The sequence below is a fragment of the Tachyglossus aculeatus genome, chromosome 11 (genome assembly GCF_015852505.1).
Source record: "Tachyglossus aculeatus isolate mTacAcu1 chromosome 11, mTacAcu1.pri, whole genome shotgun sequence".
Classification (NCBI taxonomy): domain Eukaryota; kingdom Metazoa; phylum Chordata; class Mammalia; order Monotremata; family Tachyglossidae; genus Tachyglossus; species Tachyglossus aculeatus.
This window is the reverse complement of record NC_052076.1, coordinates 54,873,588-54,899,156: the sequence shown is the minus strand read 5'-3', so window position 1 is coordinate 54,899,156 and position 25,569 is coordinate 54,873,588. Positions and strand designations below refer to the sequence as shown.

At 48.8% G+C, this 25,569-nt stretch overlaps 1 protein-coding gene across 1 annotated transcript in view; it reads right to left on the bottom strand.

The window, feature by feature from the left end:
• Positions 1-13,962: 13,962 nt before the first annotated feature.
• CALB2 (calbindin 2) overlaps positions 13,963-25,569 on the bottom strand; it is a 41,462-nt gene continuing 29,855 nt past the window's right edge. Inside the window, exons 6-11 of the mRNA XM_038753837.1 lie at positions 22,943-23,020; positions 22,269-22,324; positions 21,046-21,085; positions 20,852-20,905; positions 20,487-20,558; positions 13,963-14,650 (exon numbers count right to left, since the gene is read on the bottom strand). Coding sequence (XP_038609765.1) covers positions 14,534-14,650; positions 20,487-20,558; positions 20,852-20,905; positions 21,046-21,085; positions 22,269-22,324; positions 22,943-23,020 — 417 coding nt within the window. The 3' untranslated portion in view covers positions 13,963-14,533. The remainder of the gene's footprint in view (positions 14,651-20,486; positions 20,559-20,851; positions 20,906-21,045; positions 21,086-22,268; positions 22,325-22,942; positions 23,021-25,569) is intronic.

The window sequence follows — 25,569 nt, the reverse complement described above, 5'->3', positions numbered from 1 at the left end:
GCGAGTGGAGGTGGGCGGCGTGGGCGGCCCGCTGAAGGTAAAGAGGAGGGCCGGCCCCCTGTGCGGCAAGAGGGCGCGCCCCGCCCACCCGGTCCGCGCCACAGCGCCCTCTGCTGCCCGGGAGGCCCCCCTGCCTCCTGGCGGCCGCTCGGCCCGCGCCACAGCGCCCTCTGCTGCCCCAGAGTCCTTTCTGCTTCTTGGCGGCCGCCGGGCTCGCGCCACAGCGCCCTCTGCTGCCCGAGAGCCCCCCCTGCTTCTTTTTGTTAGTATGTTTGGTTTTGTTCTCTGTGTCCCCCTTTTAGACTGTGAGCCCGCTGTTGGGTAGGGACTCTCTCTATATGTTGCCAGCTTGTACTTCCCAATCGCTTAGTACAGTGCTCTGCACACAATAAGCGCTCAATAAATACGATTGATTGATTGATTGGCGGCCGCCGGGCCCGCGCCACAGCGCCCTCTGCTGCCCCAGAGTCCTCCCTGCTTCTTGGCTGCCGCAGGGCCCGCGCCACAGCGCCCTCTGCTGCCCGGAAGGCCCCCCTTTCTCTTGGAGGCCGCCGGGCCCGCGCCACAGCGCCCTCTGCTGCCCGAGAATCCTCTCTGCTTCTTGGCGGCAGCCGGGCTCGCGCCACAGCGCCCTCTGCTGCCCTAGAGTCCTTCCTGCTTCTTGGCGGCCGCCGGGCCCGCGCCACAGCGCCCTCTGCTGCCCGGAAGGCCCCCCTTTCTCTTGGAGGCCGCCGGGCCCGCGCCACAGCGCCCTCTGCTGCCCGAGAGTCCTCTCTGCTTCTTGGCGGCAGCCGGGCTCGCGCCACAGCGCCCTCTGCTGCCCTAGAGTCCTTCCTGCTTCTTGGCGGCCGCCGGGCCCGCGCCACAGCGCCCTCTGCTGCCCGGAAGGCCCCCCTTTTTCTTGGCGGCCGCCGGGCCCGCGCCACAGCGCCCTCTGCTGCCCGGAAGGCCCCCCTTTCTCTTGGAGGCCGCCGGGCCCGCGCCACAGCGCCCTCTGCTGCCCTAGAGTCCTCCCTGCTTCTTGGCGGCCGCCGGGCTCGCGCCACAGCGCCCTCTGCTGCCCTAGAGTCCTTCCTGCTTCTTGGCGGCCGCCGGGCCCGCGCCACAGCGCCCTCTGCTGCCCCAGAGTCCTTCCTGCTCCTTGGCGGCCGCCGGGCCCGCGCCACAGCGCCCTCTGGTGCCCGAGAGGCCTCCCTGCCTTCTGGGCGGCCGGCGGGCCCGCGCCACAGCGCCCTCTGGTGCCCGAGAGGCGCCCGCCCGCCCTCCCGCTCCGCTCACTGGACCAGTTTCTGCCCCAAAGGCTCCTCACTGTTCTCTTCATTTTGCAGGACACGTTTCAGAAGCAGCCCTTTTAATAATAATAATAATAATGATGATGACATTTATTATTATTATTATTAATAATAATTGGCATCTGTTAAGCGCTTACTATGTGCAACGCACTGTTCTAAGCGCTGGGGAGATTACAAGGTGATCAGGTTGTCCCACGGGGGGCTCACAGTTTTTAATCCCTATTTTACAGATGAGGGAACTGAGGCCCAGAGAAGTGAAGCGACTTGCCCAAGATCACACAGCTGACATGTGGCGGAGTCGGGATTCGAACCCATGACCTCCGACTCCAAAGCCCGGGCTCTTTCCAATGAGCTACGCAAGCGCTTACTATGTGCAAAGCACCATTCTAAGCGCTGGGGAGTTTACAAGGTGATCAGGTTGTCCCACGGGGGGCTCACAGTCTTCATCCCCATTTTACAGATGAGGTAACTGGGGCACAGAGAAGTGAAATGACTTCCCCAAAGTCGCACAGCTGAGAAGTGGCAGAGCCGGGATTTGAACCCATGACCTTTGACTCCAAAGCCCGGGCTCTTTCCACTGGTCCACGCTGCTTCCTCTTTTTTTGCAAGAATCAATCAATCGTATTTATTGAGTGCTTACTGTGTGCAGAGCACTGTACTAAGCGCTTGTCACTTGACCCACCTTGGCTGCCTCTGTCTGTAAGAAACGTTATCAGTGTTTTACTTTGGGGGCTAGGAATGGTGTGGAATTTTAATAATAATAACAATAATCATCATAATAACGGCTCTCTAGATCTGCAAGAAAATTTACCAGTGTTATATTTTTGTGGCTAGGAATGGTATGGAATTTTAATAATAATAATAATGATAAGGTCATTATAAGTCTGACATAAGTCAGAGGTCAGGGGTTCAAATCCCGGCTCCGCCAATTGTCAGCCGGGTGACTCTGGGCAAGTCACTTCTCTGGGCCTCAGGCACCTCATCTGTAAAATGGGGATTCACTCATTCATTCAATCGTACTTATTGAGAGCTTACTGTGTGCAGAGCACTGTACTAAGCGCTTGGGATTAAAACCTAAGGCTCACAGACTTAATCCTATTTTACCGTTTAGGGAACTGAGGCCCAGAGAAGTGAAGCGACTTGCCCAAGGTCGCAGAGCAGACAAGTGGCAGAGTCAGGATTAGAACCCGTGGCCTCCTGACTCCCAAGCCCCTGCTCTACCCACTCTACCGTGCTGTTTCTCAGCCTGTGGGCCCAGAGCCTTTTTTGGGGACCCACGTGGAGCTCCAAGTCATCCTTGGAAATCCAAAGTAAGAGCTTGTGGCGAGGGAAGCTACTTGGCAGTTGGAAAAGCCCGGCTCCCACTCTGAGCCAGGGCCTCCTTAGAGATCAGTCATGTTATTAAGGTTTGGCTTTCCCTGTGGGAAGGGGATTATTAAGGTTTGGCTTTCCCTGTGTTCCTCGTTGGCCCAGGGTTTCCCAGAGAAGGATAAAATGTCAGAGTTTTCCAAGCTCCTCAGATGAAAGGAAGTGGACGAGCACTAGGTTATTCTTAGTCCCCAAGATGGAGGTGGGGCGAATTAATTAACACTTGCTCTCAGAGATGGAGAGATAAAAAAATTGTCGTCAGGGCTAATTATTATTCTCCAAAGGTGTTTCTCCTCCTTATTCATTCCACCCTGATCTCCCTCCCGAGTGCCTTTCGGAGACCTTAAAGCAATGTTTTTTCTCATCTTCTATTCCCCTTAGAGGTCACTTATTATGCATGATTACTGTTACTGTATCTTGACCTGTTGCAATTCCTCCCCCTCATCAATCCACTCTTCATTCTGCCGTCTGCATTATTTTTCTACAACACCAGTATGCACACGTCTCCACCACTCCTCAGAAACCTCAAATGGTTACCCATTCTCCGTACATCAAGCAAAAACTGCTGACCCTAGCTTTTAAGGCACACAACCAGCTCTTCCTCCCCCTATTTTCTCTCTTTTCCCACTACACCCCACCTCTCACTTTTCCTATCTGTCCAACTAACCCTACTCATTGTGCCTCATTCTCCTCTCTCCTTCCACCACCCTCCAGCTCACACCTTTCCCCCTGGAAGTTCATCTACAGACCGCCAGATTGCTCCGGACTGCTGCCCCTTTCCTTTCTTCATCGTTTTTTCTTTTCCCCTCTTATATGACAGTCAGAGAACTGGTAGAGAGTAAATACAAAGAGGGAAGCAATAAGGTGTACAGTGGCAATTCTACAACTCTCAAAGTGGACAATTTAAACTCGAGAGAAGTAGCTGAAGAAAGGACGAGGCTGAGGCCACTTGGACAAGGATGTAAATCCAGAGGAGTGATAAGCACTGGTCTAGAAGCTAGAGTTCACGAGGGACATTGTTCAAACCAAACAGGAGGCTTCTGTCGCCTGGTACAATGGCGATGAAAGGATATTCAAGGTGGTCTTTTATGGGAAAATTGAGGCCTGGAGCAGCCCGAAGTACAGCAGAGACATACTTCCAAACGTGCTTCGCTGACAACAGTGAATGACAATAATGTTTAGAAACTTGTGTCATGAGGCAGTCAATTAATCTGTGGTATTTGTCAACTGGCATTTGTATTTCTGTTTGTTCTGACGACTTGACACCGGTCCACATGTTTTGTTTTGTTGTCTGTCTCCCCATTCTAGACTGTGAGCCCGTTATTGGGTAGGGACCGTCCCTATATGTTGCCAACTTGTACTTCCCAAGCGCTTAGTCCAGTGCTCTGCACACAGTAAGCGCCCAATAAATACGATTGAGTGAATGAGTGAACGAATCCCTCCTGCCCTCCCACTGCTGCAGACCCACCGGGGGAACCATCAGTCCACCTTCATGTCCAGAGATGGCAAATCAAAGTTGTTCTGGGACCAGAAAATCTTCTCACCTCTCCATCGGATTTTATTAGTAGTAGTATTACGGTATTTGTTAAGCGCTTACTATGTGCCAAGCATCATCATCATCATCAATCGTATTTATTGAGCGCTTACTATGTGCAGAGCACTGTACTAAGCGCTTGGGAAGTACAAATTGGCAACATATAGAGACAGTCCCTACCCAACAGTGGGCTCACAGTCTAAAAGGGGGAGACAGAGAACAAAACCAAACATACTAACAAAATAAAATAAATAGAATAGATATGTACAAATAAAATAAATAAATAAATAGAGTAAAAAATATGTACAAACATATATACATATATACAGGTGCTGTGGGGAAGGGAAGGAGGTAAGATGGGGGGGATGGAGAGGGGGACAAGGGGGAGAGGAAGGAAGGGGCTCAGTCTGGGAAGGCCTCCTGGAGGAGGTGAGCTCTCAGCAGGGCCTTGAAGGGAGGAAGAGAGCTAGCTTGGCGGATGGGCAGAGGGAGGCCATTCCAGGCCCGGGGGATGAACAAGCACTGTTCTAAGCACTGGGGGTCCCTATAGGGGAAGGATGGGGTCTCCAATTTCTAATAGATAACCGGGCCCTAATTCCTCTCTCCACATTCATGCCCTCATAAAGCTGGAAAATCCAGCTCGCTCCATGTTCTAATTGTGTCGCAAATGTACAGTTTCTTTCCTCCTGAGATGGTAAAAGTTGATGCTACCTGCGAGTGGGGAAACTGGGCCCAGGGAAAGGGGGACCGGGCTCTAATTCCTCTCTCCACGTTCATGCCCTCATAAAGCTGGAAAATCCAGCACGCTCCGTGTTCTAATTGAGTCGCAAATGTACAGTTCCTTTCCTCCTGAGATGGTAAAGGTTAATGCTACCTGTGAGTGAGGAAACTGGGCCCAGGGAAAGGGGGACTGGGCTCTAATTCCTCTCTCCACACTCATGCCCTCATAAAGCTGGAAAATCCAGCTCGCTCCGTGTTCTAATTGTGTTGCAAATGTACAGTTCCTTTCCTCCTGAGATGGTAAAGGTTGATGCTACCTGCGAGTGGGGAAACTGGGCCCAGGGAAAGGGGGACCGGGCTCTAATTCCTCTCTCCACGTTCATGCCCTCATAAAGTTGGAAAATCCAGCATGCTCCGTGTTCTAATTGAGTCACAAATGTACAGTTCCTTTCCTCCTGAGATGGTAAAGTTTAATGCTACCTGCGAGTGGGGAAACTGGGCCCAGGGAAAGGGGGACCGGGCTCTAATTCCTCTCTCCACATTCATGCCCTCATAAAGCTGGAAAATCCAGCACGCTCCGTGTTCTAATTGTGTCGCAAATGTACGGTTTCTTTCCTTCTGAGATGGTAAAGGTTGATGCTACCTGCGAGTGGGGAAACTGGGCCCAGGGAAAGGGGGACCGGGCTCTGTCCCCCGACACTCTCCGGCCCATTTCTCTGCGGAGGGGCATTTGGCTCTGGAACCCGCCCAGAAGCAGCGTGGCCTGGTGGAAAAACCCAGGCCCGGGAGTCATAGGAGGACCTGAGATATTGTAATGCCAGTTTTGCTCCTTGCCAGCATGCTCTGTGGCCTCGGGCAGGTCACCTAACTTCTCTGTGCCTCCGTTCCCTCATCGGCAAAATGGGGATTCAACACCTGTTCTCCCTCCTATTGAGACTGTGAGCCCCATGTAGGATGTGATTATTTAGTATCTAACTGAATGACTTAGTATAGTATTTGACACAAAGTAAGTGCTTAACAAATATTATTAGTAGTAGTACTAGTATTATTAATACTACTAAAATAATAATAATAATAATAATGGCATTTATTAAGCGCTTACTATGTGCAGAGCACTGTTCTAAGCGCTGGGGAGGTTACAAGGAGATCAGATTGTCCCCCCGGGGGGCGGGGAGGCTCACAGTCTTAATCCCCATTTTACAAATGAGGGAACTGAGGCCCAGAGAAGTGAAGTGACTTGTCCAAAGTCACACAGCTGACAATTGGCAGAGCCGGGATTCGAACCCATGACCCCTGACTCCAAAGCCCAGGCTCTTCCCACTGAGCCATGCTGCTTCTCTGCAGCATCTACTGTTATTTTTCTCCAGGAGAAGTAGAGGAGAGCTCAAAACCTCTCCAGAAACACTGAGTGTCTTCCTCTGCTTCCTCCTTTCCTCTTCAAGTCTTTCGTCGTAACTTCAAGCAAGTCATCTATAAAACATCTTCATAGAATCAGGTAGCTCAGGGAGGCTTATAATAATTAAAATGCAATATGATTTTGATTTTCCATTCTCCACAGAGCTTTCCTAGACATTCCCTAGGCATCCAGATCTCCTTTATTGAACGGGAAGAGGAGTTGAGACCCAAAGGAAGTCTGAAATCTTAGTTCGGTAGTCTAACTGCTCGCCCACATAGCCTGCTGGGGAGAACCCCGGGGCCCCTAGGGTTGGTCCACGACTGACTCTCTCAAGCTCTTCCCTCTCCTGCCCCTTGCTTTTCTCCCCCATTTGGACTGTGAGCCCACTGTTGGGTAGGAACTGTCTCTATATGTTGCCGATTTGTACTTCCCAAGCGCTTAGTACAGTGCTCTACACACAGTAAGTGCTCAATAAATGATGATGATGATGATGATGATGCCAATAGTGGTATTCTGGAATCAGTTACTTTGTGCTCAGTGCTGAAGTAGATAAAAGGGAATCAGACACAACAATTGCATCCGATCTGAAGGTTCACATTTTAAGAAGGAGGCAGAGAGGTATTTTACCCCCATTTTGCAGATGAGGAAATTGAGGCACTGAACCACTGAATGGTTAACTGGCTTGTCCAAGGTCATAGAGCAGGTAAGTGATAGAACCAGGATTAGAACCTGGGTCTTCCAACTTCCCGTCCTGTGCTGTTTCCACTAGGCGACACCAGGAGACATTTCCCTGGGAAACCGGTTAAGGTCCCATTCATTCATTTGTTCAATCGTATTTATTGAGCGCTTTCTGTGTGCACAGCACTGTACTAAGTGCCTGGGAAGTACAAATCGGCAACATATAGAGACGTTCCCTACCCGACAACGGGCTCACAGTCTAGAAGAGAGCTGAGGCTGAGCCCTAGGCCCAGGAAGGTTGGGAAACTACCCTCTAAAGAAGGTCATTTCCCTGTCAATGCTGCCTTGACCCCATCTTCCTCTTGTGGAAACTGAGTGGTCCGTGAAGGTTGTCCGGGCCGTCGGTGGAGAGCGGAAAAGGGCTGGCCCCTCCAGAAGATTCTTTGATAACTTCTCCAAAGGAGTCTGTGGGAATAAATAGATATGTACAAGTAAAATAAATAGGGTAATAAATATGTACAAACATATACAGGTGCAAAAAATATGTAATGGCATTTGTTAAGTGCTTACTACGTGCAAAGCACTGTTCTGAGTGCTGGGGGGGATACAGGGTGATCAGGTTGTCCCACGTGGGGCTCACAGTCTTAATCCCCATTTTGCAGATGAGGGAACTGAGGCTCAGAGAAGTTAAGTGACTTGCCCAAGGTCACAGAGCAGACACGTGGCAGAGCCGGGATTCGAACCCATGACCTCCAACTCCCAAGCCCGGGCTCTTTCCACTGAGCCACGCGGCTGATGACCCAGCATGGACCAGGCAACACCCCCGGTTAATAATAATAATAATAATAATAATAATAATAATAATAATAATAATAATGGCATTTGTTAAGCATTTACTATGTGCAAAGCACTGTTCTAAGTGCTGGGGGGGGCGGATACAAGGTGATCAGGTTGTCCCATGTGGGGCTCACAGTCATCATCCCCGTTTTCCAGATGAGGGAACTGAGGCACAGAGAAGTGAAGTGACTTGCCCAAGGTCACACAGCAGACGTGGCGGAGCCGGGATTCGAACCCACGACCCCTGACCCCAAAGCCCCTGCTCTTTCCACTGAGCCACGCTGCTTCCCTATGGTTCTCCCCTCCCCATCCCACCCCCTGACCCTCCCTCCTCTCCACCCACTCCCTTGTGAGCCCACTGTTGGGTAGGGACCGTCTCTCTATGTTGCCACCTTGTACTTCCCAAGCGCTTAGTACAGTGCCCTGCACACAGTAAGCGCTCAATAAATACAATTGAATGAATGAATGAATGACACAGAGTAGCAGGATCCTCACTCTGGGAGCTTTCCCCTTGAGAGAAGAAGCAGGATGGCTAATGTTCTCATTCCCAGTGGGATTTCGCGCAAGGGCCGAGACTCAAGGCCCTTGATCCCAGTAGGGAATAGAAAATTTCCAGGTCCTCGGGGGAGTCCAGGACTGAACTGTGATACAACTCCCGCCCCTCTCCTTTCCTCTTCACCAACTATTTGTCTTTGCTACTTCAGGTTGAAGGAGGGTTGGTACCAGCCATGGATTAAGCGGCCTTTCCTGGGATTGGTGTTGGCCACGGGTTAATTTTCCCATCGTGAGAAGCAACATGGCTTGCTTAGTGGACAGAGCACAGGCCTGAGAGTCGGCACTCATCTGCTGTGTGACCTTGAGCACGTCACTTCGCTTCTCTGTGCCTCAGTTTCCTCACCTGTAAAACGGGGATGAAGACTGTGAGCCCCACGTGGGACACAGACCGTGCCCAACCTGATTAGCTTGTACCTACCCCAGCGCACGGTACAGTGCCTGGCACGCAGTAAACTCTTAAAAAATACTATAAAAAAAAAAAGAGTCTGGGGGTGGTGCTGTGGTCATGTGCTAACTGAGTCACGCTGAGACTAGTGTCTGATGGGGCTGCTGGGTGGTATGGGACTGGCCAGTTCTACATAATAATGATAATAATAATGATGATGGTATTTGTTAAGTGCTTACTATGTGCAAAGCACTGTTCTAAGCACTGGGGGGGCTCACAGTGTTCATCCCCATTTTACAGATGAGGTAACTGAGGTCCAGAGAAGTTGTTAAGCCCAAAGTCACCCAGCTGACAATTGGCAGAGCCAGGATTTGAACCCGTGACCTCTGACTCCAAAGCCGGGGCTTTTTCCACTGAGCCACGCCGCTTCTCTGGGAGGCGGGAGCTGATCGTTGTCCCGGTTGTGCCGCAGCAGGACCCCAGGGACTGGAATTTGCAGGGCGCCTAAGGTCGCCGACGGCGACAGGCCGGAGTCGAAGGAGGCGATGTCTGCCCAAGCTCGGAGCCCACGCTCTGGACTCGGGGCAGCTGGTACCGCTTGGGACCCTCAGACCTAACCGATGCGACATTCTGGGCAGCCTGGCTGGCAGACCCCCGTCTCCCCTGCTCTGGACTGTAAGCTCGTTGTGGGCAGGGAGTATGTCTGTTTATTGTTGGACTGTACTCTCCCATGCACTTAGTACCGTGCTAGTACAGGAAGCGCTCAGTAAGTATGATTGAATACTTATGTTGCCAACTTGTACTTCCCAAGCGCTTAGTACAGTGCTCTGCACAAAGTAAGCGCTCAATAAATACGATTGATTGATTGATTGAATGAATGGGGGGTCAAATGGCTGCAGATCCGAAGCGGGGGTGGACACAGCCCGGCCTGTGCCTGTAATGGGATCCAGGATCTCATGGGATCTCAGAGAAGCAGCGTGGCTCAATGGAAAGAGCCCGGGCTTTGGAGTCAGAGGTTGTGGGTTCGAACCCTGGCTCCGCCAGTTGTCAGCTCGGTGACTTTGGGCAAGTCACTTAACTTTTCTGGGCCTCAGTTACCTCATCTGGAAAATGGGGATGAAGACTGTGAGCCCCATGAGGCCTTCCCAGACTGAGCGCCTTCCTTCCTCTCCCCCTCGTCCCCCTCTCCATCCCCCCCATCTTACCTCCTTCCCTTCCCCACAGCACCTGTATATATGTTTGTACATATTTATTACTCTATTTATTTATTTATTTATTTTACTTGTACATATCTATTCTATTTATTTTATTTTGTTAGTATATTTGGTTTCGTTCTCTGTCTCCCCCTTTCAGACTGTGAGCCCACTGTTGGGTAGGGACTGTCTCTATATGTTGCCAATTTGTACTCCCAAGCGCTTAGTACAGTGCTCTGCACACAGTAAGCGCTCAATAAATACGATTGATGACGATTGATGATGTGGGACAACCTGATCACCTTGTAACCTCCCCAGCGCTTAGAACAGTGCTTTGCACATAGTAAGCGCTTAACAAATGCCATCATTATTATTATTATTATTATTATTATGGGTCTGCCTGGGACCCCCGGCCAAGCCTGGGTTTGCGTTTCTGAAGCTCAATTGGAACGGGCTGAAATACCGAACCAGGATCTCGCAGCCTCAGCCGGCTCCCCAGTCGGCCTGGGGCAATCCAACGCCTAGAAGCAGTGTGGCCTAATGTGAAGAGCTCGGGCCAGGGAGTGCGGGAACCTGAGTTCTAATCCTGCCTCTGCCGCTGGGTTGCTTTGTGATCTTGGGCACTTTGGGCCAACTGCTTTGGGCCTCAGTTCTCCTCTTCTCCCTCCTACTTAGACCATGAGCCCCATGCAGGACAGTGTACTTCCCAAGCGCTTAGTACAGTGCTTTGCACACAGTAAGCGCTCAATAAGTACGATTGAATGAATGAATGAATGAATGAATGAATGACAGGGACCATGTCCAATCTAATTCACTTGTAATCCCGGCTCTGCCAATTGCCAGCTGTGTGACTTTGAGCGAGTCACTTCACTTCTCTGGACCTCAGTTCCCTCTTCTGTAAAATGGGGATGAAGACTGTGAGCCCCCGGTGGGACAACCTGATCACCTTGTAACCTCCCCAGCGCTTAGAACAGTGCTTTGCACACAGTAAGCGCTTGATAAATGCTATCATTATTATTATTATTACCTACCCCAGTGCTTAGAACAGGGCCGGACACATAATAATAATAATAATGATGATGGCATTTATTAAGCGCTTACTGTGTGCAAAGCACTATTCTAAGTGCTGGGGTGGTACAAGGTGATCAGGTTGTCCCACATGGGGCTCACAGTTTTAATCCCCTTTTTACAGATGAGGGAACTGAGGCTCAGAGAAGTTAAGTGACTTGCCCAAGGTCACACAGCAGACATGTGGTGGAGCTGGGACTCGAACCCACGACCTCTGACTCCCAAGTCCGCGCTCCCTCCACCGAGCCACACTGCTTCTCTGTAAGCGCTTAGCAAACGCCACCAAAAAACGACCCAAGGCCTGACCCCTGTTTTTCAGCATTAGTGGAGGGGTTCTCCCAGCGATACTTTCCTGCGGCTTCACCTTTGAAAAATTCAACAACCAGGCAGACAACCCTTTCATGAAATATGTATTTTTAATGAGACTATTTAGTATTCTTCCGGTGGCTCTCCAAAATGGTTGACATGTATATATGTTTGTACATATTTATTAGTCTATTTATTTATTTTACTTGTACATATCTATTCTATTTATTTTACTTTGTTAGTATGTTTGGTTTTGTTCTCTGTCTCCCCCTTTTAGACTGTGAGCCCACTGCTGGGTAGGGACTGTCTCTATATGTTGCCAACTTGTACTTCCCAAGCGCTTAGTACAGTGCTCTGCACACAGTAAGCGCTCAATAAATACAATTGATGATGATGATGATGATGTCTCGGTCTTTCCCGCGTTAATTCCCAGGTAGTGGAGTGAAGGGTCATCATCATCTCCCCCCCCCCCCCACTTCTTACCTCCTTCCTTTCCCCACAGCACCTGTATATATGTATATATGTTTGTACATATTTTTTACTCTATTTATTTATTTATTTTACTTGTACCTATCTATTCTATTTATTTTATTTTGTTAGTATGTTTGGTTTTGTTCTCTGTCTTCCCCTTTTAGACTGTGAGCCCACTGTTGGGTGGGGACTGTCTCTAGATGTTGCCAATTTGTACTTCCCAAGTGCTTAGTACAGTGCTCTGCACATAGTAAATACGATTGATGATGATGATGATGATCTTAATTACAGACTCTGGGAGAGGGAGCGAGAAGGGGACAGAGGGAGGGACAGAGATGAGGAAAGAGAGGGAGCAAGATGGGGGGAGAGAGGGAGAGGGTGGGTAGCCCCCCCATGGCTCTGCAGGCCTGGTCAGGGGTCCCCGGGGGGATGGCAGCCACTACTTGGCCGCCCTGCCCCGAAGCAGCCTGGCATAGTGACAACAGAAGAATCAGAGGTTGGGGGTTCTAATTCCGGCTCTGCCACTTCTACAGCTGTGTGACTCTGGGAGGGCCACTTCACTTCTCCTTGCCTCAGTGATCTCATCTGGAAGATGGGGATGAAGACTGTGACCCCAACAGGGGACACAGTGATCACCTTGTATCTACCCCAGCGCGGTGCTTGGCACATCATAAGCGTTTAACAACTACCATCACTATTATTATTATTGTTAATTGTTAATTATATAATAATAATGATGATATTATAATTATAATAATGATATTATTATTATTGTTAATAATAATAATAACGATGGCTTTTGTTAAGCGCTTACTTATGTGCCAAGCACTGTTCTAAGCGCTGGTGGGGATACAAGGTCATAATAATAATCATAATGTTGGTATTTGTTAAGCGCTTACTATGTGCAAAGCACTGTTCTAAGCGCTGGGGTAGATACAAGGTAATCAGGTTGTCCCACGAGGGGCTCGCAGACTTCATCCCCATTTTACAGATGAGGGGACTGAGGCCCAGAGAAGTGAAGTGACTTGCCCAAAGTCACACAGCTGACAAGTGGCGGAGCTGGGATTTGAACCCATGACCTCTGACTCCAAAGCCCGTGCTCTTTCCACAGTAAGCACTTCGCACACAGTAAGCGCTCAATAAGTACAATTGAATGAATGAATGACAGGGACCGTGTCCAATCTAAATCACTTGTAATCCCGACTCTGCCAATTGCCAGCTGTGTGACTTTGGGCAAGTCATTTCACTTCTCTGGACCTCAGTTCCCTTGTCTGTAAAATGGGGATGAAGACTGTGAGCCCCCCGTGGGACAACCTGATCACCTTGTAACCTCCCCAGTGCTTAAGACTCTCCCCCTTCTAGACTGTGAGCCCGCTGTTGGGTAGGGACCGTCTCTATGTGTTGCCAACTTGTACTTCCCAAGCGTTTAGTACAGTGCTCTGCACTCAGTAAGCGCTCAATAAATATGATTGAATGAATGAATGAATGAAGACTTAGTTACTATTATTATAATTATAAGTATTTACTATTATTATTATTATTATTGTTATTATTCACCCCTCTCCCCTCTTCTTCACCCTTGTTCCTCGCCTCCCTCCCCATTCCTTCCCCGCCACTGGGCCTGCAGAACTATAATAATAACAATGATAAATTTGGGATTTGTTAAGCGCTTACTATGCGCCAAGCACTGTTCTAAGCAGTGGGATCGAGACAAGGTTATCAGGTTGGCCCCCACGTGGGACTCACAGTCTAAATGCCCATTTTCCAGACGAGGTAACTGGGAGAGTCACTTCACTTCTCCTTGCCTCAAAGTCCCACCGCTGAAAAAGTGGCGGAGCCGAGATTAGGACCCCTGACCTCTGGTTCCCAAGCCCGGGCTCTTGTTACTTCAGGGCAGGGCGGCTAAGTGATGGGGGCTGCCCACCATCTCCCTCCATTCACTGACACCCCCGAGAAGACACTCACCCCCTTCCCAACACAAAGTTTGCTCAATGCGGCCCTTCAGGAGGCCCATTTCAGGAGGGCCACCTTGCCCGGCTCGTCTAACTAGGGCAGTTCCCCCCAAGGAAATCTCCAACCCCATCCTTCCCCAACTCGAGATCCGGCCCTCGGGAGGCCAGCCGTCACTTCTGGGAAAGAACGACAGGTCGACCAGCCGCTGGGTGGGCTTCGGTAGCGGAACTGTAAGTTTTATTCGTTGTAAACTCTTCTTTGGTAAACAATAAGACAAGGTAGGAAAACAAAACCGGAGAAAGAAACAAAAATAACAGGATTTGGTCGCCAGGAAGTTGGAGGGGAAACAAACTACATCACCGGCTGCGGGGGGGAAGGGGGAATCGGAAGAAACCAGGGGTTGGGTTGGTGGGGGGAATCTCCATGGGTCACACCACCCTATGGAGCGCAGTAGCCTAAATCAAATAACAGATGAGCTCATGCACCACAGCGAGGACAGTTACGGCCCTGTCCTTCCCTCCCTCCCTCCCACTGTGGATGCAGTTGGCAATCCAGGTCACAAGCAGAGCAGCGGTTCTAACCCAGGACGGGGAAAGGGAAGAGGGGTGGATTTGGGCCCCGAACATCCGTTAAATGCCTGTCAGCAGTTGCTCCCACCTCCTCTCCTCCTCTGCTTGCGTACGGATAAATCCATGGAGGAGTGTCTCACGCTCTAAGGGCCTTGGCAGGAGAGGTCGGGTTAGGGGGGAATGTTTTGAGGAACGGGAGGGTGCCTCTCTACATCGGGGGCTCGCTGCAGAGCACGATCTCCAGGTCCTTGCGGTAGAGCCTCCCCGCCTCGGCCAGAGACATGACGCTCTTCCTGTAGTTGGTGAGGTTCTGGATGTTCATTTCCTGGGAGGGAGAGGGAACACAAAAGCACGCGGCTTGAGCGGGGAGACTGGAAAAAGCAGTCCTGATGGCTCCGGCTGCAGGAGGGCAGAGTCTCGCATCCAGAAGCGGCCCAGGTTTCAGCAAGAGGGGAGCAGGGTCTAGTCAGTCAGGCAATCATTTTGATTAAGCTCTTACTGCATGCAGAGCACTGTACTAAGTGCTTGGGAAAGTACAATATAAGAGACACATTCCCTACCCACAATGAGCTAACAGTCTAGAGAAAAGGTCTGCTGTACCCAGGAGTAGAGATCCATCAGCTTTGTCCCAACCCTTGGGCAAACTATTGTACCTCTTCCTCACTCAATTCAGCCCAGAGAGGAGTACCAAACAGCCAGTCTCTACCCTGGGGGTCGGGTGAGGACCCCAGAGGTTATGTTGGGAAGGCTTCCAAAGGAGTTGGCCCCACGCCCAGCATCGTGTGCCGGATAGTCTTCTCACACATAATCATCCGACGCCCTGGACCACATCTCCCAGAAGCATCCGCTGGACAAAGCTGGCAGGGCTGCTCAAACCAGAAATCCTTAAAACTGTCCCCATTTCAGGCAAACCTTCCGGGATCTGCCATTTCCCCCAGCCTATAAAACAGGTCTCTTGGATAGGAACCATGGTTTGAAGGCATTAAGCACCGTCAGTGTTGCTAAAATGGCCTTTTTACAGAAAGACCCATTGACTTTTATAGAAAATCCTCCAGACTGTAAGCTCGTCTCTAGATTGTAAGCTTTTCTCTAGACTGTAAGCTTGTTGTGGGCAGGGAACGTGCCTCCTAATTGTATTGTACTATATTGTGCTCTCCCAAGCGCTTAGTAGAGTGCTCTGTACATAATAAGCACTGAATAAATACCATTAATTATTGAAGACTGACTCAACTCATATCAGTAAATGGAGATTTATGTAAATGGACTGTTGATTATATTCTCATATATATTCAAAGAAGACACCACTGATGGCCAAAAAGTGGATGAAGAATGCATGTGTGGTTGAAAAGACCAATGTAGGATTGAATTGTTTTTTTACAGTTGTGCCCATCCTTTTCTGCACGCTCATATACAACATGTATGTACCAACATATGTTGAACTACTGATATTACACACAGAAATGCTCAGTCACCCAAATGCACCCACTTTTTTTGTAATGCAAAGGTTGCGTCTTTGCAGATCTCTGGAGTAAGAAAAGTCCTATTGCAGTACTTATCTTGGTCACATGCACAAGTTGCCAACTGCCACCCTTATCGGTTACGTATTTATGTCAGCACTTTGAATATTCAATTATTGATTATGATATTTTATCCTGACATATTCATACTAATACTATCTTTGTTCTGCCTCTTGCTCCCACAATTTGTAAATCATATTGGTCTGTCTTCCATTAGATTGCAAGCTTCTACTCTTGGAGTCTTCCGGGTGCTCAGTACAGTTTTCTATTCTCATCAGGCACTCAATAAGGTCTATTGGTTGATCAACAAACTATTAGGCAGCCAGGGACAAGGTGACCCCCCTCCCCCTCATCTATTTCTAGCTTTGTGTTTGTTTTTTGCTGTGTACTGTTGCCATCTACTGAGCTATTAACGAAATCTGGGTTAAATCTGCTCACCCTCCTCTTTTTCTTCCTTCCAGACCTGCTTAGATTATTACTGCAAAGGACGCATTCCTCTTCAGTGGTTCAAAGTGAGCTGGGTTTTTTTCCCCTCCCACTTTTCATCATTCTGCTGCTTCTCTATTTTCCTTCCGTTTTTAGGCTAACAGCATTTGCTAACATAGCCCTAATTTTTTTAATGACAAGCTGGGAAACCAAAGCAAATTTCTTCCAGTGCAGGGCATTGCTTTGAGCCTGGAAAAATTGGCACTTAATTAGCACATTTCTCTTTCCACCCCGCCCCGTGCCAATTAGGAGGGAAAGTTTATTTCAAATGAAAAAGTTCTGTGACTTCCAACCTCAAACTGCAGAAGCTTATGCTTCTGTGAGAAGCAACAGAGTGGGGAACAGGCTGCTTGGTGGAACTAGACAAGGCTCTGTTAAGGTGCTATTTCGGTGGAACTACCAGAAAACGTTAGGACTGTGACTGCGCTTTTTCCTCAAAGGGTTTAGAGTCACATCCTTTAAGAAATCCAGCAAAAGCCCCAAGCATCATAGCCGAACTAGCTGTGCTAGGGGTGGGAAAGTTGAGTGAAAACCAAAATGATCTCCCATCCCAGGGTCTTCCGCAACAATGATACCTCTACTATAATAATAATAATAATGGTATTTATTAAGCACTTACTATGTTCTAAGCGCTGGGGAGGTTACAATGTGATCAGGTTGTACCACGGGGGGCTCACCGTCTAAATCCCCATTTTACAGATGAGGTCACTGAAGCACAGAGAAGTTAAGGGACTTGCCCAAGGTCACACAGCTGACAAGTGGTGGAGCCGGAATTCAAACCAATGACCTCTGATTCCTAAGCCTGGGCTCTTTCCAATGAGTCACGCTGCTTCTCCAACTGTACCCAGTTTTCTGGTGATGGGGCAGAGGATTTAAATAATGATGGTATTTGTTAAGTGCTTACTATTTGCCAAGCACTGTTCTAATTTAAAGAATAATAATAATGATGATGGCATTTATTAAGTGCTTACCATGTGCAAAGCACTGTTCTAAGCGCTGGGGAGGTTACAAGGTGATCAGGTTGTCCCACAGGGGGCTCACAGTCTTCATCCCCATTTTACAGATGAGTCCCAGAGAAGTGAAGTGACTTGCCCAAAGTCACACAGCTGACATTTGAACCCATGACCTCTGACTCCAAAGCCCGGGCTCTTTTCCACTGAGCCACGCTGCAGAGAGGTGAGAGACTGGGGGGTTCCCCAGCTGAACTGTTTCCCTTAGCAACCTGTACTCCTAGATATGGGGTGAATATGGAACCTGGAGATTGGAAATGTGTTTTCCTGGCACTTAGGCTTCGTATTTGGCTCCCGCTATTTCTTGGAAGCCTAGAAAAGGCCTCCCACATCTGAATCCAAGCTTTCTCAGGTGGGAAAATAGGTTAGTATTGCTGTAAAGCAATAGAGGTGCCCACGTGATTTTTGTTACTGTCAATTTTTCCACTCTCAGTGGTATTCATTGAGCACTAACTGGACAGAGCATCATCGGTAATTTATTGAATGCTTACTGTGTGCAGAGCACTGTTCTAGGCCCTTGGGAGATACGTTCCCACAAGAATCTTTCAGTCTACCTTTCCTCGCATTCAAGCAGTTACGACCTGACACTTCCTTCATGATTCCTGCAAGAGCTACTCCTTCCTATTCTTCTCTCCCTTAGTAGTAATTGTATCTAAGGAGCATCCACATGGTATTAGTCCAGTGCTCTGCACACAGTAAGCGCTCAGTAAATACGATTGAATGAGCGAATGAAAAATGTACTGTGCTCAGAGCCTGGAATGTACGAAACAAAGTGACACTTTCCCCGTTCACAAGGAGCAACAGGGGAGACAGACATAAAATCTTATTTACAAATAGAGTAGCTAAAATGAATAAATTGGCTGCAACAATTTAAATACTTTAAACAAAATTGCTGAGGATGGGTCTGAATAAGTGGCCATTTGTGAGAGCTGGCTGATGGTACAGGGAAGAAATCAGGGAAAGCTTGAAAGAGGTGGGATTGTCAGAGGGCTTCGACTAGGGGGAGAATTGTGGTCTGTCGGAGTTGGGGATTGTGTCTGTCGGATTTGGGGATTTGTCTCCAGATAAATCTCTGGATGAGGCCTGCTTACAGTCAATTAATAGTGTGTGTTGAACGCTTACTGTGTGCAGAGCTCTGTACCTGGTGCTCGTGAGAGTGTAATAAGGAGAGAAGACACAATCTCTGCCCACAAGGAGTTTATATTTCCAAACTAATGTCTCTAGCCCAATCCCCACATCCCTCCAAAATAGTTTCCTTGCCAGTGACTAGCCACATCGCTCCCCTCCCAGCTTTGGGTAGGGACTGTCTCTATATGTCTCCAATTTGTACTTCCCAAACACTTAGTACAGTGCTCTGAACACAGTAAGCGCTCAATAAATATGATTGATTGATTTAAATGGCTCCCCATAATTCTTCCCCTTTTCAGTGTCTGCTCCCAGAGTTTCCAAGTGTTTTGCTTAGTCCATCCTGCCCTGTAGTGAAACAAACCTCTCGTAGGCCCCTTTGGTCTCATCGCCTACAACAACAAGTCTTCCATGGTGCCTCTTACACCTGGGACAGCCTCCTACTGCCCGGTGATTTAAGTCCGGTTCTCCTTACCTCTCTTCATGCAGAAATAATAATAACTGTGGTATTCGTTAAGCACTTACTATGTGCCAAAAACTGTACTGAGCACTGGGGTAGATTCAAGATAATCAGGCTGGACACAGTCCCTTTCCCACTTGGAAGCTCACACGTTACAGGAGAGGGAGAATGGATACTGAGGCTTTTTAGGATCGATAGTTTAGGCCAGGATATTTGTTGTCTTCAAGCTTCCATAGGAAGCAAGGGTCACAGCAGCTATCACTTTGCTTCAGTGAGGTGGAAAAATCAATCAATCATGTTAATTGAGCACTTACTGTGTGCAGGGCACTGTACTAAGTGCTTGGGAGAGTACAATAATAAATGAGATTGAGTGGATATGAGAGTTAGTAATAATAATAATAATTGTGGTATTTGTTAAGCATTTACCATGTGTCAAGCACTGTACTAAGCGCTGTGGTGGATACAAGCCAATCGGGTTGAACACAGTCCCTGTCCCACATGGGGCTCATGGTCTCAATCCCCATTTTACAGATGAGGGAACCAAGGCCCAGAGAATGATGATGATGGTATTTGTTAAGCGCTTACTATGTGCAAAGCACTATTCCAAGTGCTGGGGAGGTGACAAGGTGATCGGGTTGTCTCACGGGGGGCTCACAGTCTTCATCCCCATTTTACAGATGAGGGAACTGAGGCACAGAGAAGTTAAGTGATTTGCCCAAAGTCACACAGCTGACAAGTGGCGGAGCTGGGATTTGAACCCATGACCTCTGACTCTAAAGCCCGGGCTCTTTCTACTGAGCCACGCTGAAGAGAAGTGAAGCGACTCACCCAAGGTCACACAGCAGACATGTGGCAGAGCCGGGATTAGAACCCATGACTCCTAGGCCCGTGCTCTAGCAGCATGTTTCAGTGGAAAGAGCCTGGCCTTGGGAGTCAGAAGTCATGGGTTCTAATCCCGGCTCTGCCAATTGTCGGCTGGGTGACTTTGGGCAAGTCAGTTCACTTCTCCATGCCTCAGTTACCTCACCTGTAAAATGGGGATTAAGACTGTGAGCCCCAGGTGGGACCACTTGATCACCTTGTATCCTCCCCAGCGCTTAGAACAGTGTTTTGCACATAGTAAGCACTTAACAAATGCCATCATTATTATTATACCACGCTGCTTCTCTGTAGACACGTTCTCTGCCCCCAGGGAAAAGATAACTCTCACAGGCCTAAGAAATAGCCTAACATCCCCATCACCGGAGAAGTTTGCTCCTTAAGGACAATCAATCAATCAATCAATCAATCAATCGTATTTATTGAGCGCATACTATGTGCAGAGCACTGTACTAAGCGCTTGGGAAGTACAAATTGGCAACACATAGAGACAGTCCCTACCCGACAGTGGGCTCACAGTCTAAAAGGGGGAGACAGAGAACAGAACCAAACATACCAACAAAATAAAATAAATAGGATAGAAATGTACAAGTAAAATAAATAAATAAATAAATAAATAAATAGAGTAATAAATAAAAGAAGCTGCTGCCATTCCCCAGGTCAGCCTCCCATCCCGTAACTCACCTTCTTGTTTTTTTCATAGAGGTCCTTCAAAAGGGCATCCAATTCATTCTCGTCAATGTAACCACTTCCATCCTGAGGAGCATAAACAGAGGAGATGGAGATTGGTAAGGAACAGGAGCCTGACATGCTTGGCTTCTCTCTGATCCAGTTCCCTAAAGTTTTACGTCTCAACCTTCCCAGTACAGGCCGAGTTTCCATTAGTATTCCTTCTCCTCGCCAGTAGGCAAAGCTGAAGGGAAACAGATTACCCTGGTCAGCAAAACAGCTACTCGCCAGTTAGAATTTCTTGGTTTGCTCCAGGCCTTTCCCTCTTTGGACTCTGAGAGGAAGTCAGCTTCTTTTCATCTCCCTGATTATCTGCTTACCTTGTCATAAAACGTGAAGATGGCATTGAACTCTTCTGAGGTCAGTTTCATGCCCTGCAAGCAGCCAAAACAAATGAGAGAAATAAAAAGATGGCTAAAAGAGGCGGCATGGATAGGGTTTTGTGTGTTTGTGTGAGAGAGAGAGAAAGCGCAGGAGAGAGAGAGGGAGGGAGGAAAGAAGAGAGAAATTTTACCTGAAATTTAAGTAGAAAGTTTTCCTGTACAGGCAACAGTCTGGAAGGAAAATAGGGAATGAATTAGGAGAGAAAGGCAGCAGGCAATAGGGACAGAGACAGGGCAGGAACTTTTAATAGAAAAGGAATGTGTTGGATGTCAGAAAAGATTTCAGAGCACTTTTTGACCAGGTGTCAAGAAAAAGCCCTTTTTAATTGGTGGGAGAAAGCTCAGCCTCTAAGGTCCCATAGCTCCACCTTGGTTTCTCTCGGGAGCTTGCTTCTAAGCTCTGCTTGGTCCCTCTGCCTGGTGGGAGGTAAGGAGAGGACAACTGAAGGCCACAGAGCTTAATCTTCTAATGGCAAACAGTTCACACTTCAGTCTCAAGAAATCCAGAGAACTCATAGTTTGCCCTTCTAAACCCTCACAAGGTCCCAGGGTGGCCCTGAGGGGCGTGGGAAGGTCTCGCTCCATATTCCAAGCAAAGGATTGGTGACACAAAGAGGGGAAATAGGTGGAGCCAGAAGCAGACCCCCTGAGTCCCAGCCTCAGTTTAGGGTACGGATCCGCATGATCAGCCTCTCTGCATTATATCTGAAGAAACTGCACCCTAATTCACACAGGCAAAGAGCCAAATTTGCCTCTGAATTTGAAGAGGGAAAGATTGAATAGAGGGTCCCGCCTTCAGAGGAGAGTCAGCCCCTGCTTCAGCCTGGGAAAGAGAGGCGGCAGGGAGGGCCCCCCCAACCACTCCCCTAACTCCGAACATCAGGAGCCGACCAGGTGGAAGAGAAACCGCTTCCCATTCCCTGTGCCACTGGGATTCCCATTAGCCCCTGCTCCGGCCCAGGAACCACCGATTGGTAGTTTAAGGCCTTCTTGATGCTTAAAACAGCGCTTTGCACATAGTAAGCACTTAATAAATGCCATTACTATTATTATTATTAGAACATCAGGAAAACTACAGCCATGGCCTGTCAGTCTGAGCTGGGAGAAGCCTGAACCCCTGCTGCTCCTGTTATATTTATCGCTGCCCTTGTCATTTATATTTGTTTCGTCTCTTCTTAAATATCTGTCGCCACCCATCTCTTCCCTTCACTCTTACTTTGGAGGCCAGGGACTTTGTCTATATCTCATCCATGTTCCTCTTTCCCAGCGCTTAGTACAGTTCTTTGGACCTAGGAAGCACTTAATACATACTGTTACTACTATAGAAAGGGTAGGAATGTGAGGCAATTCTTACCGTGACATCTCTGACAGGCCTAGTTTCCCATCTCCATTCATGTCAAACATTCGCAGCTGTTGGGGATGGAAAGAAGCTCTATTATACTGGGGCCAAGCTCCTCTACCCCAGTGTCGGGGGGCTGGGGGACTCAGGCTCACCCACCCCTCCGGTTTGGGGAGAAGGGCTTTTACTGACTATTCTCCAGTCCCGGGGGTTAGAGGTGATGTGAAGAGATTCTTAGCGGGGGGCCACTCAAGCAGGTCCCACGGTGAGTGGGACAGTCACCCAAATGGACCCCCACCCTCCCCTTTTTCTGCCATCTAGGATCGACTCCGGGGGCCAGGGAAGTCCGGCCGGCTTCTCACTGGGCTGCAGAGAGCTGGGATGAGAGCCCACCCCCTGACCAGTAACTATGGCAACAGAACTGTCTCCAGTGAGGAGGGAGGAAGCTCAGGTAAGGCTCCGCCAGCTCCCTGGGTTCTTAAATTGTCAGGAGACAGGCATGGAGGACTTGGTGGGATGAAGGGAAGCCTGAGTAGCAGGAACAAGGGGCATCAAAACTCACCCAGTCTCTCCTGGCTTCCTAATGGGAGAAAAATTAGGGGGCAGAAGAGATTTCCGGGGCCCATCTCAGAGGGGGGAAGGGCAAAGGGGTTGTTTCTGCCCACCAGGAATGCAGCCTTTCCACTCACTATGGTCTGTGTGTACTCCTGGAGTTTGGATTCGTCGTAGGGCCGGTTCGCCTTCTTGAGCAAGTCTGACAGGAATCCCTGCAAATCCAGAAACCCCTCGTGAGAAGTGGGATGGTGGTCACCCCCCCCCCCCGCCCCCGCTCTGGATCCCGGCTTCCTGACAAACAGTAGTGACCCTTGCTGACCCCCTGAGGAACTGGTGGTCTTAAAGGGCAAGGGGGAGACAATAGGAGCCTGTTGGGAATGGCAAGAAAGCTGAGGAGTTTGTATTCCTCTTGGGCTGAGGAAGATCTCCCTGGGATTCAAACCCTGAAGGTTCTGGGTTGAGGCAACCCCTGCCTCATCATCCTATTTCAGCGGGGCTGGGAGCGACCTGAGACCAGTGTCCTCTTTCCCCCTGTGGCACACCAACTAGGCTCAGCAGCTACTCCTGGAACCTGAAAATAAAGCTTGGAAAACATCAAACCCCCTTCCCCCTCTCTCCTAGATGCAATTACTCCCTCTCAGTCGCCAGGTCTGTTGCCATCACCCCCTAAAAACAGCTGCATTAACACTGCTCTTTCTCCAGGTCACTGGGGAGATTAGTCATTTCACACTCTTCCCTGCTCCTGGCACCAAATTGATAAATAAATCCAGATACCTTTGCCTCCCAGGTGGGAATCTTTTAATTACCTCCCACCAAGCTGTGCAGAAGCCCAGATTCCAGGGATGGAAGCTGCCACTCTCACCTCCAGTTCCTATTCTTTCCCCTGACTGATCGACTCTATGCTGAGCATTTCCCCTCCCATCTCAGACCTCATCTCAGTCATATTTTCACCCCTCCGTCCTCCTTTGGGGTCTCTGAAATAAGTAACCATCCACTTCCACCTCAAACAGAAACTCCCTTCCATCAGCTTTAAGGCACTCAAGTTAGCCCTATCAATCAATCAGTCGGTGGTATTCACTGAGCACTTACCGTGCAGAGCACTGTACTAAGTGCTTGGTAGAGGACACTTACCCATAAGGAGCTTTCAGACCAGAGGGGGAGACAGGCATTAAAAACAATTAGAAATGGATATGTACGTAAGTACTGTGGGGCTGAGGGAGGGGTAACTATCAAAATGCTTAAGGGGAACAGACTCAGGTGCATAAGTGACGCAGAAGGGCGGCTGGGTCAGGGAAGTGAAGGCCTAACTGGGGAAGGCCTCTTGGAGGAGGTAGGATTTTAGTAGGGTTTTGAAGATGGGGAAGGAAGTGGTTCTTTGGATATGAATGGGAGGGAGTTCTAAGCCAGAAGGAGGATGTGGGTGAGGGGTCGGCAGCAAGAAAGGCAAGATCAAGGTGCAATGAGAAGGTTGGTGTTAGAAAAATGTGAGGGTTGGGTTACACTTAGGTAAAGTAGGAGGGAGAGAGCTGTTTGAGCGCTTTAAAGGCTATACGGTAGAGTTTCTGATTGATGTGGAGGTGGATGGGCAGCCCCTGGAAGTTTTTGAGGAGAGAGGAGATGTGAACTGAGCTTTAGAAAAGTGATCCATGCAGCCGAGTGAAGTAGGGACTGGAGCGGGGAGAGACAGGAGGCTGGGAGGCCAGCTAGGAGGCTGGTGCAGTAGTCAAGGTGGGATGTGAGAAGTGCTACCATCAGCATGGTAGCAGTTTGGGTGGAAAGGAAGGGAAGGATCCTAGAGATGTTGAGAAGGTATAACTGCCGGGATTTGATGACAGACAGAATATGTGGGTTGAATGAAAGAGATGAGTCGAGGAAAATGTAAAAATGATGGCATTATCCAAGGTTATGGCTCTCCTCCTACTTTAATTCACTGATCTCCTACTATAAGATAGCTCACACACTTTACTCTTCCAATACCAACCTTCTCACTGTTCCTCTATCTCGTCCATCTCGTCACCGACCCCTTGTCCACTTCCTCCCTCTGGTCTGGAACTCCCTTCCCCTTCAAATATGACAGAACTGCCACTCTCCCCACCTTCAAAGCCATACTAAAAATCACATCTCTTCCAAGAGGCCCTCCCCAACTAAGCTCATATTTCTCTTACTCGCTCTCCCTCCTGCGTCACCTATACACGTGTATCTGTACCGTTTAAGCACTTGATATCCACCCCACAGCACTTAGGTGCGTATCTTTATACTCTACTGTTTCCTCTAGCTGTAATTTATTGTAATGTCCATCTCCCCCTTTAGACGGTAAGCTCCTTGTGGGCAGGAACTGTGTCTGCCAACTGTACTGTATGGTTCATAGTACAGTAAGCACTCAAATGCGTACTATTGATGGATCGTCACTGGCTGAGGTCTGATGGAGGGAGGGAGGTTTAGATTTCTGCCAGAAGTGACCGGAGAGTTGCAGAGCATTGCTTGCTGTATATATGTTAATACATATTCATTACTCTATTTATTTATTTATTTATTTTACTTGTACATATCTATTCTATTTATTTTATTTTGTTAGTATGTTTGGTTTTGTTCTCTGTCTCCCCCTTTTAGACTGTGAGCCCCCTGTTGGGTAGGGACTGTCTCTATATGTTGCCAATTTGTACTTCCCAAGCGCTTAGTACAGTGCTCTGCACACAGTAAGTGCTCAATAAATACGATTGATTGACTGAATGTACCTCGGTGCCGGCATTAGAGTCCTGCA